The 13,647-nt window shown below is 44.9% G+C and overlaps 1 protein-coding gene and 1 long non-coding RNA gene across 2 annotated transcripts in view; one reads left to right on the top strand and one right to left on the bottom strand.

Moving 5' to 3' along the window:
• Positions 1-13,647, top strand: part of LOC125309730 (semaphorin-5A-like) — a gene marked incomplete at its 3' end in the record, with an annotated part of 98,593 nt that overhangs the window by 65,825 nt on the left and 19,121 nt on the right. Inside the window, 5 exon segments of the mRNA XM_048266818.1 lie at positions 1,055-1,259; positions 4,559-4,766; positions 8,348-8,465; positions 11,919-12,100; positions 12,625-12,768. Of these exon segments, the coding sequence (XP_048122775.1) occupies positions 1,055-1,259; positions 4,559-4,766; positions 8,348-8,465; positions 11,919-12,100; positions 12,625-12,768 (857 nt within the window).
• Positions 7,554-13,647, bottom strand: part of LOC125309732 — a 14,491-nt gene continuing 8,397 nt past the window's right edge. The window contains exons 2-5 of the long non-coding RNA XR_007196178.1: positions 13,532-13,647; positions 13,056-13,130; positions 12,543-12,705; positions 7,554-7,818 (exon numbers count right to left, since the gene is read on the bottom strand). The exon at positions 13,532-13,647 is cut by the window's right edge and continues 678 nt beyond it. This is a non-coding gene — a long non-coding RNA (uncharacterized LOC125309732). The remainder of the gene's footprint in view (positions 7,819-12,542; positions 12,706-13,055; positions 13,131-13,531) is intronic.

Raw genomic sequence — 13,647 nt, 5'->3', positions numbered from 1 at the left:
TCTCTCTCGCTTCTTTTTTTTTTCTTCTTTCTTTCTTTCATTTTCTTTCTTTTTTTACCTCCATCTTTCGTTCATTGTTTTTATTATCTTTCTTTTTTTGTTTTTCTTCTTGGCCCCCTTTCAAGCGGAGAGCACAGAGTGACTGATCCGCTGGGCAATGGAAGAGAAATGCACAGTAATTTGGCGCGGTCGCTCGGGGAAGGCCAAGGCGATTGATTCGTACGAGGAGCCAGTGAAGGGGATGAGAAATCTCACAGCTGTACCTCACCACACACACGCGTGCTTTATAATTTCTGACATGTGCCAGTGGGTGGTTCACTTTGAATCTGCACAAGAGTGTTAGCTTGGCACTCATTAGCAAGTTACTTAAGTAGAAGCACACACACGGGACAGTAGCAGCGATATACTTAAATGATACCGCTGATATGGACGCCATTGTAATGGGATTTAAAGGCAATGGGAGGTTTTCCCTGAACATGAGCTCACTAATTAGCGAATTACATAGTGCATATTTTACATCCAAAACACAAATAAAATGTGAAATGGAGTTCTGTTAAGCTTTTTGTAAGTGTTTGCTCTCTTTCTGTTGCTTTCTTTCTTTCTCTCTCTCGATCCTCCACATCTGTTTCTCTTTCCCTGCATGTCTCTATCCTTCATGCTCTGTTTCTCTCTGTTTCTGTCCTTATCTGCTTTTTGTGTCTCTCCTCATCTCTCTCTCTCTGTCCCATTCTCTCTGTCCCACCCTTTATCTCCCTCCATTTATACCCCTTGATTCTCTTCTTTTATCCATTTCTTTCTACTACTTCCCCTCCCCTTTTTTCTCGCTTTCCTTCCCTCAAATCAAATCAAGTAATGCTTTATTGGCATGAATAAATCAAGTAATTTCAGCCAAAGCCCTGAAAACTATGTAGAGTGGACATATTATTGATCTTAGAATACCATTTCATAAGGTGTTGTATCAATAAAAAAAGAGCATTGACAACTGCAGCAAAAGAACAATCAATCTTCCTCTCTCTTTTCTCTCTCCTTCTCCCTCGCTCCCTCCCGGTCTTAGTGTGGCACCATAGACTACGGCTCGTACGTGAACCTGACGGAGCGCAACCTGCAGGACGCTCAGAAGTTCATCCTGATGCACGAGGTGGTCCAGCCCACGCTGCCCGTGCCCTATTTCATGGAGGACAACGTGCGCTTCTCCCATGTGGCCGTGGACGTGGTGCAGGGCAAGGACATGCTCTTCCACATCATCTACCTCGCTACAGGTAAGAATGAATGACCACTGCAGCACTTGGCCTCCCTGTCTTGAGTCATGACCTCGTCAAGTAGAATGCACAATGCTAAATGGTTACCAGAAAGAAGCCGCCCAGCACCACATCACTGTAATGTCTTGGTTTTTTTTTTGTGTGTGTGTGTGTGTGTGTGCTTGTGTGCTTGTCTTTGTGTGTGTCTGTGCTTGTTTCATGTGTATGTGTGTGTGCATGTACCTGTTTTATGTGTGTGTACGCTCACTGGCGGCACCTTACGCACGTCAAGTGACGCCAAAGTTTAGAACTCCATTACTTTCAACGGAGCAAAACCCACTAGTGGAGTCTGACGCGTCAAATCTATAGATGCAAATGTCACCGCCAGTGGACTCTACTTGAATATACTCTCATAAGAATGTCATAACTTAACTCTGTCATAAACAAGTTATCTGTCGTTAGATATTATGGCATTATCTATCTGTTCACAGGTTTGCCACCAAAGCCTTGTTCTCCCTACCTACAACAAAAGCTTTCAAAGCTGTCGTGATAATAGCCTATTCAAATAACAGCTTTAAGATTAAGATAAAATTAAAGCCTTTGACAGAGACTGCCATGACAGTTCAAGAAAATCTGCCATGACATGTAAGGCTATTACATAGATATACATAGATGTACATGGGTATGCCAATGTTATGATGGAGGTTTTTAATGTGTTATTAGGCTACTTGGAGACACCCCTTCTCCAGTTGGGCCTTGACCCAAATACCCACAGCTTGCGTGTGGTTCATCTGACTAAATTGTAACACTTGCCCTGTTCCCTTAGAAGTAAAGTTGCTTTAGAGCCATAGTCCTTCATCGTCAACAGCTACTTTAACATATTTATAGTGTTGTGTACAGTACCTGTGCATAAACAGCGGAGGTCATGTGTTTGTCCCCGTTGCTAAAGACAGGGTCTCTGAATGCCAAGGGGCGTCCCGTGTTGAAACCGCTGCAATTAGCTTCCTGAAGTAAAGCCGCTACTCTCGCTAACTGCAGGGGGCTGCTAATTTATGCTTTTTCAATTATTCAGTATGGCCCAGAGCTTGTTAATTACCCTGAGTTCATTATTATAATAGGTCACATGCCGGGGGGTTCTCAGAACGTAGGCCTACCCCTCACCCGTGTTTGTTGTTGAGGATGTGAAAGGCGTACAAATATACGTGGTGCTAGCACAGGAGGCCTTCTCGACCCTAATAACGGGTGGTCCATTTGCATCCGTGCCTTTTGAAGCACGCAACAGTTGGCCCAGAGGCAAGGGGGAGCGAGGGTATGGGAAATGCAGAACAGCGGTTGGGAACATCAAAGCCAGCCTCCGCCAGTCCTCGGCTGACGTCGGCGAGCTCCTCTTAGGACGGCAACCATGTGCTGTCCAGATGCCCTGCGAGGAGACCTCGGGTACAGTAGAGCTGCAGGGGTCTGCTGTCTGCCCTGTCGGTAGGCTAAACGCCATGAAATGACCACCAGTCACATATCACTGGGAACAGGGTCAGCAGAGACAGGCTAGCTGTATTTAGTGCACCCATATGGCTGATGGCGACAGCACTTGAATGGCAATAGAGATGACAATGCCACTTGAATGGCTGGCACTTCGGTAATTACGAGTGCCTGTGTCTCGCGTTGCTGCTATTTGGAGCGGCCCAGCACCTGTTTTGGATCACCAGCTCGAAACTAGTTCGTTAGTCACGCTAAAATAACACTCTTTGCATTGTATGTTCAATCCATGTGACCGCATGATCAGGTCCCATATCAAAAACATTTGTCTGTGGATTTGAACATGGAGATGCTTTCCATTCCTCTAATAGAGCCTTTGTGCGGTAGGCAATTCTGTTAAAGTGGGTTCTCTCAGATTTGGCCTGAGACAATTAGTGATGAAATGTTCAGCAGCGATCAAAGGCTTAAACCACAGTGTTGGATAGCCTTAGCAGTCTGTCAAGAATCTTTGCTCAGTACAACTCACTCGGGGTGCAAGAGCCATGCTGAGAGATGGAGAGAGAGAGAAAGAGATATGAAGAGAGAGAAACAGAGAAAGAGAGAAACTCAGATAAATTAGGCTTTACTCACCACCATTAAGTAATGTGTTTTTCTCCCATGCGATAGTTCCTTGAGAATAAAGTGTTATCATTAAAAGAAGGAACTCATTTTCACTTTACATTAACATATATTAATTTATCATTTTACAATGCAAGACTATACCAAAAGAAAAAATAAATAAATCTAAGGAGGTGATTTATATTATATAGAAATATCTTTTCATTTATTTGCATAATTATACATACTATATTTATATACAAAATTGAATTGTATGTCATTAATAATAATAATAATAATAATAATAATGTTTTTATGCATTAATGTGATATTGATAACATGATTTTGTTAAAAGATGGTGTTTTTATTTTGGTGAGCTCAGTCTGCAGTGGCAAGGTGTCCTCCAGACCACTTTAGCATTAGCTTTTCCTCCAGTCTGATGCATGAAATGAAATGAAGGTATTAGAGAACAGGCCCACTGGGTGCAAAGCAGCTTTACAGGGTCCTGACCCCTCCGTGAAATATTGAATGTGACCATGGTGAAAACATGAGAAATCACAGCTTTTTTAGTGAGACGGATATGGGCTGTCCGTTCCCTCGGACACGCGTTCGGGCCTCGTTCATATTTGATGGCCCAGGTGGCAGGTGGACATTATTCTTGCCCCTGCACAGAAGATGACGGGGCATTTGCGATGAAGGTGTCCCTCCCTGACAGCAATTCAGTGCAATTCCAAACCCCTCATTATGCTGTTGTGAATGTGATCCCAGGTTCTATTCTCCCTCTGGCTTTTTCCTCGTTCCTCATTCTCTCGCCCTCTACTGCTCTTTTCTTCCATGCTTCTGTATTCCTGTCCTCCACTGCTCACCCACCTTCTCGCCTTTCTTCTACTTCTTGTCTTCCGCATGGCTCTCCTCCGGCCACAGAACAGAGTTTGTCCTTCTCTCCTCTTCCCTGTGCATCCTTTTCTCCAGCCTTACTCCTTCTCTCCTCTTTTCAACTCCCCCTTTCTCACATTTCCCTGCTGCTTGTATTCTCCTCTTGTCCTCCTTTTATTCTCCTTCTTCTGCTTCTCTCTGCAGTCCTTCTTTTATTCTCCTTCTGCTTCTCTCTGCAGTCCTCCTTTTATGCTCCTTCTTCTGCTTCTCTCTGCAGTCCTCCTTTTATTCTCCTTCTGCTTCTCTCTGCAGTCCTTCTCTGCAGAAGCACAGTGGGACGCTCTAATAAAACAGTACCTGTGTGTCTCCTCTAGATTACGGCACGATAAAGAAGGTGCTGTCCCCGGTGAATCAGTCGATGGGCAGCTGTCTCCTGGACGAGATCGAGCTGTTCTCTGACCGCAGGAGGCAGCCGATCCGCAGCCTCCTGATCCTGCACAGCCGCAGCGAGCTCTTCGTCGGGGTCAGGGACCAGGTCATCAAGATCCCACTCATGCGCTGCAACTTCCACAAGAACAGAGAGTGAGTGTCACACACACACACACACACACACACACACACACACACACACATATACACAGACGCGCATGCATGCAAGCACATACACACACATACTTTACATATATACATACACACACACACACACACACACACACACACACACACACACACACACACACACACACACACACACACACACACATTGCCACAATTACATCAAATACACACTCACTGCCTGACTGACACATAAATACACACATACAAACTCACACTCCGATCTAGTATAATGTGAGTCTCAAAAATGAACACACTCACTCAGACACACACACACACACACACACACACAGGAAATGACTGCATTATATCTAACTCGCATTCACATAAAGCCATCAAGTCAAATAAACTAGCCGTGCCTCATTTAATTAACTGCCGTGTAAGTGTGCAGCTGTAGCTGAGTGATGGAGAGTCCATCAGCTCTTTAGTGGATGGTGGATGTCCAGAGTGGTGCAGGGACCAGAGGACCGACTAATGAAGGTGGCCATAAATATTTCAATCTGTCCGAATCCACAGACCAAACTGGGCGAGCGCAGATCATTAGCTTCTGTTAAGCGGGGAGCTATGACTGACCTCAGGCCACCTCACCTGAGTTCTGACAGTCCTGTAGTTTGACTGCTAAAACGGGAGGTGATAATGATACAGGGACCTGGGCGCAGAACTCAAACAGCACACTTTCAGATAAAGTCCATTTTCAACAGGGAATTAACAAGATCCATCTGTCATTTACAGTGTGAGTGTTTTGCACCTAATAATATGAGAGTGTATAAAATGTGATTTGTTACAAAATAATAGTATTTTATTATTTTTTTTAAATAATGTAAAAGGGTAATTCCATGGAAAATTGACTTTTTGTCACATCCATAACGCCAGTGAAAGGCCTTGGCATTTGTATGAAACATTCATTTTTGTGCATTTTTTCTCATGAACATTCTTCAGCCAAAAATAGCAAATGCTCAAATTTCACGTAATCATTCACATCATACCATTCCATCACATTTTATTGGCGTTATGGATGTTACGAAAAACATCATTTTCCATGGAATTGCCCAAAATTAAATCATATAAAAATACATATCATAGAGTGACTGGAGTGGTTGAATCCCTTTTTTGTGTAGTGTAGTTGGACCTTGTTAAATCTCAGGTGAAAAAGTCTGTACTCTTCTGTAAGTCGCTTTAGATAAAAGCATCTGCACAAATCTGTGTATGTGTTTTGTAAAATTTAAACTTTCTCCGTATGGTCTCGAGGTTTGAGTTATCTCTAAGGATAAATCTCTGGGGAAACACTTTCCACCCTCGTCTCAGAGTCTGAATGCCCTGCGTCAGTAGAACCGGCAGCTCGGGGCACTCTCCCCACTGTGCTTGGCCGGCGTTGCTCGTCTGGACCTCTCGCACGCTCTCCTCCTGCTTGTGTATGTAAAGGGAGCTCTTCGGCTCCCGTCAGCAATGGCAGCAGCGTTACCCAGCCTGCCCCGCTCCTCTCGGAGCTGGCGCTGCCTCTGTAAGCTACACCCTGGAGCTGAGCCATTAACCCGGGCCATTAGCATCCCCAAAGGGAGCCGCTGAGGATGGGGGGAGCGGCGTGTCTGAGTTTAACTTTATTAGCGCAGGAGAGCGGACACAGAGAGAGAGGCAGCGCTGACAGCAGAGGTCAAGAGCTGCGATCGAGAGGAGAGAGAGAGCGAGAGAGAGAGAGTGAGAGTAGATGAGGTGGGGGTGCACCCGGCAGGAACAAAAGACTTTCAATGCAGGTTTATATAAACCCAGAGTTGTTGACTCAGGCAAACATATACCCACACAGAACCACACACACACACACATACACACACACCAACCAAAAAAGCATTACACAGATATACACAGACACAAGTCAAAACACATGCCGTATACTTCACACACACACATTTATAGACATGAGAAAGCTCATGCAAATTCACACTGATGCAAAGTAACCTACACATACACACTTGTTTTAATTTATGTGTAGCTGAAACAAGCAAAGCCACACACACACACACACACACACACACATACACACACACATACACACACATACACACACACACAAACGCTATGATAAATCATGACAACGATGGCTTAGCATGCAGTCTAGGAGAGGGAAATAAATCCTTTATAGATGTGATTTGGTGCAAATTCATGACAAAGCTAGTTATTCTGTCACACAAAACACACACACACACACACACACACACACACACTTGCTTGAGTCCAGACAAGACACCCAGAGAGATCTGAGACGGGCTTGACGTCCTTTGCTTACCCATGATTACATCAGTGCCAGTCTTAACAGGCTGACTGCAGCCATCAGGGCTCTTTAGAACTGTCCTGGAGGAGTCCCTGCGAGACGTCTCGGAGACATGGCTCCAGGGCCGCTGGGGCTCAGACTCAGTGAAGATCACCTCTGATCGCTCTCCAGGGAGCCGCTGCACCGTCTATAGCATGAATCCTTCTCTCGCTGTCTTTGGCTAGCCATCAGTCTCTCTCCTACCCTCTCTTCCATGGCTCCCCCTATCTTTCTGCTTCTCTACCTCTGTTAATCTTTCTCTACCTCTGTTAATCTTTGTTTTTCTCCATTCATCTGTCTCTCACACTATTTTCCCTCCTTCTTCTCATTCTGTCTCTGGTTCTGTCTCTCTCTCTCTCTCTCTCTCTCTCTCTCTTTTACGATATCCATGTCTTCATTTCTCTCTCCTCTGTCTTGTGCATTCTTTCTCTCCCTTGTGCTTCCTTCCTCTCTTTCTCCTCTTCTTTTTTCCTCCCCCTCTTCCTTATTGCCTTTCCATCACTCCCTCTCTCCCCATTCTGCCCCTCCACACGTCATTAGCTTATTTGCATGAGCAGGGAGAGAGATATATTGCCTTATTGTGCAGAGCAAAGCGCTCTCTGCACTGCCTATAGAGCCCCACCCAGGAGGATGTTTGTGTTGATATTGTGCTTAATGTCCCATGTGCGCTGAGTCTCAGGAGCTGTCCACAGTCAGGCTGCCAGGGAGAAGGGGCTTTATGGAGGGGAGAAGACATTTGTTAGACAGGCTGAGACTCTTGAAATCCAATTAAACCCAGCACTCATAAAGATAGACATTACTAAGCTTTGAATACACACCCTTGGCTTTATGAACGGAGGCGGGGAAAGAGATATGCATTTTGCATATGATACATTCCGAATGATTTAGGGGTGTGTCATATTTGACAAGATGGTTACTCTGAGGCTTTTACTGATTGAGATGTACAGTATTGACTTTTCAGTATTGAAATTGGCTTTTTATGTTCATGTGACATACTGTGTATAAAGTGCTGTTTATGTGTACTCATTTTGAATAGGGGTGGGGAAGATGGTGGTCACAAAGCAATGTGTTTACCAGCACTATGCTTATTGGCTGTGCGTAAAGGGGGTTTCCCGCAGGGTTATAACTGTACTGATTCTCTGTCCTGTTTTGGAATGGAAGGCACAGCTATGTGGCGCAGGGTGAGCACAGCTGTAACTGTATACTGATGCTCTTTTCTGTTTTGGGATGGGGGGGGGCACAGGGCCTGCATTGGCGCGAGAGACCCCTACTGCGGCTGGGATCTGGTCCTGAAGAAGTGCACCACGCTGGAGGAGAGCCTCAGCATGAGCCAATGGGAGCAGAGCATCACCGCATGCCCGGTGAGTACCCAGAATGCACCTGGAGGTGCTTCCTCTCCTCAACGCTCGGCCTCGGGTGTGGCCTCTCTTTATACACATGAGGCACATTACAGGTGCACGCTGGACACCAGGCTAGTCATGATTGATGAAGGGACCTCGGCTCAATGTCTGTGCCGAAATCAAACGTATCCTTGTGCTCTGAGCTCATTTTGTCAATGTATTACCTGTCCTCCATACCTGAGAGATTCTTACCATAGAATCACGGGTGTTATCCCATCTGTCTGTCGAGAAAGCAAGGACCAAATATAATACAAGAGACTCAACCACGAGAACATCAACAACCGCAGACTAGTGAGTAGTGGAAAACTGGACTTAAAGCCAAGGTCCAGTGTAAATATTTTGGATGACTGTGTGTAGCTTGTGTTAAAGTAAAATACTCCAAAACCACTGTGACCATGGCTGCTATTTTTAAGCCGGTTTTGTGTCTATTTGAACATCTGCACCCACCAAACCGCCAACTCTCTTTTTCATTAGTCACTGTGCTAAGTATCTCAGCTGGCATTAACACCTTGTTCAGGTTGTGTGCCCCCAGTTGTGTGCTAGTATGTGGCGCTATGTTGCGCGTGCCAAACCTCCCTGGATCTGTGCCTGATCAGTGAGCCATGCATCCCCATGTGAGCCATTAGCTTTAGCTTCATGCATTCACTCAATTTAACCAGCGTGAGTTTTCAGCAGGAGCACTTACACGCATCTATTTCACTCACGTCACGCTAAATGAAGGTATAATTGTTGCTCTCTCCGCACACATCCATTTTTTAGCACAGCCAGCGGGTGTGTGTGTGTGTATCTGTGTGTGTGTGTGTGTGCTTACTGTATGTTTGTGTGTGTGTGTGTGTGTGTGTGTGCGTGCGTGTGTGTGTCTCTGTGTGTGTGTTTGTGTGTTTATGTGTGTGTGTGTGTGCAAGCGCATGCGTATCTGTGTGTGTGTGTTCTTGCGCGTGTGTGCATGTGTGTGTCTGTGTGTGTGTGTGTGTGTGTGTGTGTGTGTGTGGCACGTGCATGTGTGTGTCTGAGTGTGTTTGTGTGTGTGTGCGCGTTTTCCCCTTTCGTGCGGCGTTCCATTCAACAGGTTACTTGGCGCAGGCGCTTACTGGCGTAAGTGACCCCACTGGCTGACAGACGTTTGGCAAACTTTTGCAGTACCCCCCCATTAATCATGGTCCCTTTGAAGCTCACCGAAGGCCTGAGTGGTAGTTTTCACCAGGTCCACCAAAGCAGTGGCTGTAAAGAACGCATGACATCACCCACCTGCTAAATGATACGTTGGTAACGAAAAACACAGAGGCTCGCTAAACCAGTGGACTCTGGTTTGAAGCCAACACAACTGAAGCCTTTGTCTATTCAGAACTATCTGGAAGCCCTTGTGAAAAAAGGGTTTAGTCGGAGCAGAATAGTCAGATCCAGTGTTTGAGTGAAGTGAGAGACTGATTCAGTTCACAATGCTTGTGCTTTCGGTCTGAACCTTTCACTCTCATAGTATATTAAAGCCAGCACTATGGAAATGTTCAAGAACCTTTGGAACAGCGCAGTTTTTCCATCTTGAAGGTAAAGGGGGACAATAGGGTCATATAAATAGCACTGTGTCTTAACGTGCTACAAGCCTTGAGGAGATGGCCTTAAGGCATGAATGTATGCCTTTCAGCCAAACGTATGAAAAACAGAAGGGATGTTGGCCAAGAACCAACTTCAGCGGCACATATAAGTCTGCCATCTGGAATCGCGGCAGTGGTGCGGGTACACCAAGGAGAAACTCACGGTTGAAGAAAGATTGTTTTGTTCGAAGAAAAAGAAGAGTTAAAGGGCCTTCGACACCATTTTCTTCCATCGTCTCTTAAACTTTTTAATAACTAATAAAAAATAAAAAAAAAGTAGTGTAGTTGTCTTTGAAAAAATACTGTAGGTGTTCTTGTTTCAATTTATCTTTTTGTTGTTTTTAAGTCAGATCGTTTCCCTTTTATGTGTAAACAAATCCAAACAATTTTCCTTTCGGTCCCCAAAGTTATTTTCTCTTTGCTTTCATCCCATGTGGTGGCGCACAGTGTTCCCCCCACTCCTGTTCTGAGAAGTGGTGTTGTTTTGTATCATCAGTCTAGTGGAAGTGATGCTAATAGATCCAGCGCAGGTTAGATGTGCTTCACTTCATCTCCAGCCCGTCACACACAGGAGCCGCCTGTGTGTGTGTGTGTGTGTGTGTGTGTGTGTGTGTGTGTGTGTGTGTGTGTGTGTGGATGGCGGGGTTGGGGGTTGGCTGTAGCAGTCGGTGGCACTCCAAATTATTTTGAGGACAGGGTTCATTTCCTCAAACATGGAGAGTATAAACTAGTTTTTGGTTCCGGTTAGTTGCAGGCTTTGTTTTGTTTTCTTTTATGATCGGCCCACAGAAAGAGGCATTTTCCATCAGCACCTGTTTGAATGGCTGTACGGGAGGATGGAGACGGACCTGATGATGTTTTTCACATGAGTGCATCTTCACTTTTCCTTTCTCATTACCTTTGTATTTAATATACAATTTCATCGTGGCAACCTAAAGTCAATTGAAAACATTCTTTTTAACTTTGCTGCGATGAAATTGAGCCTGACAGCTTGTTCCAGCGAGCACTATTCTCTACTGATTTTAGTATGCTCTCATCATATCATATTTATCATGCACATTCCACTGCCTAGTCAATCATTTCTACGGATATCTATTGATGTTACTCCCGCACACGTTCTCGTGCATTTCAAACTCTGTTTCATTTTTTCTGTTTTCTTTTTACTGTCCTTGTTTCAGTTTTACAGAGCCCCTAAGGGGACATGAGCAAAAAAAATCTAAAGTTTAGTTTCATGTGCTCACGTGAAACTTTCATGTGCTCACCTAAAACTTTCATGTGCTCACGTGAAACTTTCATGTGCTCACCTAAAACTTTCATGTGCTCATGTGAAACTTTCGTTTCACTTTCGTTTTGTTTCAGTTTGGATTATCTCCCTCATTATTATTCCCAGCTTATTGTGTTTTTTTTATTATTATTATTTCACTGTCATGTTCTGTTTACAGTGGGTTTAAACTCAATATCCCTCAGTTCAATGTTCTCAAGTTCATGTTTTGTTCTTGGGGTCATGTTTAGGATTTGTTTTTGAGACGAGTAGCATGCAATGCTATGTCGTTGCATGGAAAGTATGTTATTGTTTGTTACTAGATTTTATTAGATGTTATTAGATTATTCTTAGTTGCTTACTTATTACTTACTTACATATGTACTCTTATCATACTACATATTTGTTATAACCATTCACTAAACCATTCCATTCTATTCAGCACAACTTTTCAGCTAGATATTGCTTATTAGTTAGGGAAATCACCAAGTGCATAATAGGAGCATACTGTACTGTATATGTGAGAGGATAACTGAGTGTGTTCTTCTCATGCGTCCTCAGGTTAGAAACGTGACAGTGGACGGAGGCTTCGGGCCGTGGACAGGATGGAAGCCGTGTAGCCATAGTGATGGGGGCAGTGTAGGAGCGTGTGTGTGCAGGACAAGGGCATGTGACCACCCCAGTCCTCAGTGTGGCGGCCGAGACTGTGAGGGTCTCAGTGTGGAGGTCGCCAACTGCTCCAGGTAGCGCTCTCTCTTTCTCACACTCACACTCTCTCTCTCTCTCTCTCTCTCTCTCTCTCTCTCTCTGCTAGTGAATGCACTTTTATACGTAAGATACATAAACACACACACAGAGTCATAAACACTCTTTCAGTTATGTAGAAGGGGGTCACTTGCGCTTCAGCCTGGTTGGTGCTCACAGAACAGGACGCAGAAGTTAAAAAGGGAAATCCAAAGTCTAACAAGAGCCAAGGAGCAGGACCGGAGCACACAATGCTTTAAGTGATTTTTTATTAGCCTAGTGCAAACCGACTAACGCTTCGACGCCCATGCGTCTTCTTCAGAGTCAAAGTCCTGGCTGCTCTTTGGCTCTTGTTAGACCTTTGATCTCCCTTTTTGACTCTTTCAGTTATTTCTAGTCAAAGACATGAGACTAGAGATTTAAAACTGACAGCCTCCTTACCTAATACCAGCAGTGATGAGTATGAGTGTGGGTGACTCTCTGTGAGCCGGGCCCTTGACGACGCTGATTGCTGTTTTCGTAGAAACGGCGGCTGGACGCCGTGGACGGCCTGGGCACCCTGCAGCACCAGCTGTGGCATCGGCTTCCAGGTGCGCCAGCGAGCCTGCAGCAACCCCGCGCCACGCCACGGGGGCAGAGTTTGTGTTGGCCAGAACCGCGAGGAGAGGTAATCACACACACACACACACACACACACACACACACACACACACACACACACACACACACACAGACACACACACACACACACACACATTACACACAGATTTGTGTAAACACACACACACACAGCAATGTTCAAAAAGTGCATACATTTTACAGTATGTATGTGTTATATTTATGCATGTGCACCATGTTAATATTTCTCTGCACCTGTAACCAAACATATTGAGAGCGTTTATGTTATTTTTAAAGTCTTTAAACTGTTTGTGTTACTTAGGAACGAGACAGAACTTATTGAGGTCTGAGCGTGGCGTTACGCTTGCCGCTGCCGCTTGCCGCTGACCAGTGTGATCCCCACCTTAAAGTCTGTAGGAGTAACACAAATCCATGTAAAAGTCAAAACAGCAACCATATTCCTGCATTATTAGTTTTGTGAATTATAACACTATACACTACTGTTAGAAGAACTACCAGCAGCATGCTGTAATGTGCTGTTATCTAGCTACAACACACACCTGTTGTGAGAGTTAAAGCTTCAAGTGTGTGGGCCAGAACTCAGAACAAATCATTGTTATAGTGTTCAACCTGCATGCACCCACACACACGCTCACAAAGACAACCACACACATACAAGCATGCACACACACACACACACACACACACACACACACACACACACACACACACAGACACACACACACACACACACACACACACACACACACACACACACACACACACACACACACACACACACACATAATCACCTCACTAAGCGTGAGGATGTCAGTAGCGTCACCTCTTGCACTGCCCACACATGTTCTCTCTCTGGTTCTTCCGCTGTTGTTTCTCTTTCCAAGTTTGTGTTAATGACATCCAATTA

Source organism: Alosa alosa, chromosome 16, assembly GCF_017589495.1.
Source record: "Alosa alosa isolate M-15738 ecotype Scorff River chromosome 16, AALO_Geno_1.1, whole genome shotgun sequence".
In the NCBI taxonomy this organism is placed as follows: domain Eukaryota; kingdom Metazoa; phylum Chordata; class Actinopteri; order Clupeiformes; family Clupeidae; genus Alosa; species Alosa alosa.
The sequence above is the reverse complement of the archived record's forward strand: the minus strand, read 5'-3'. Positions and strand labels throughout refer to the sequence as shown.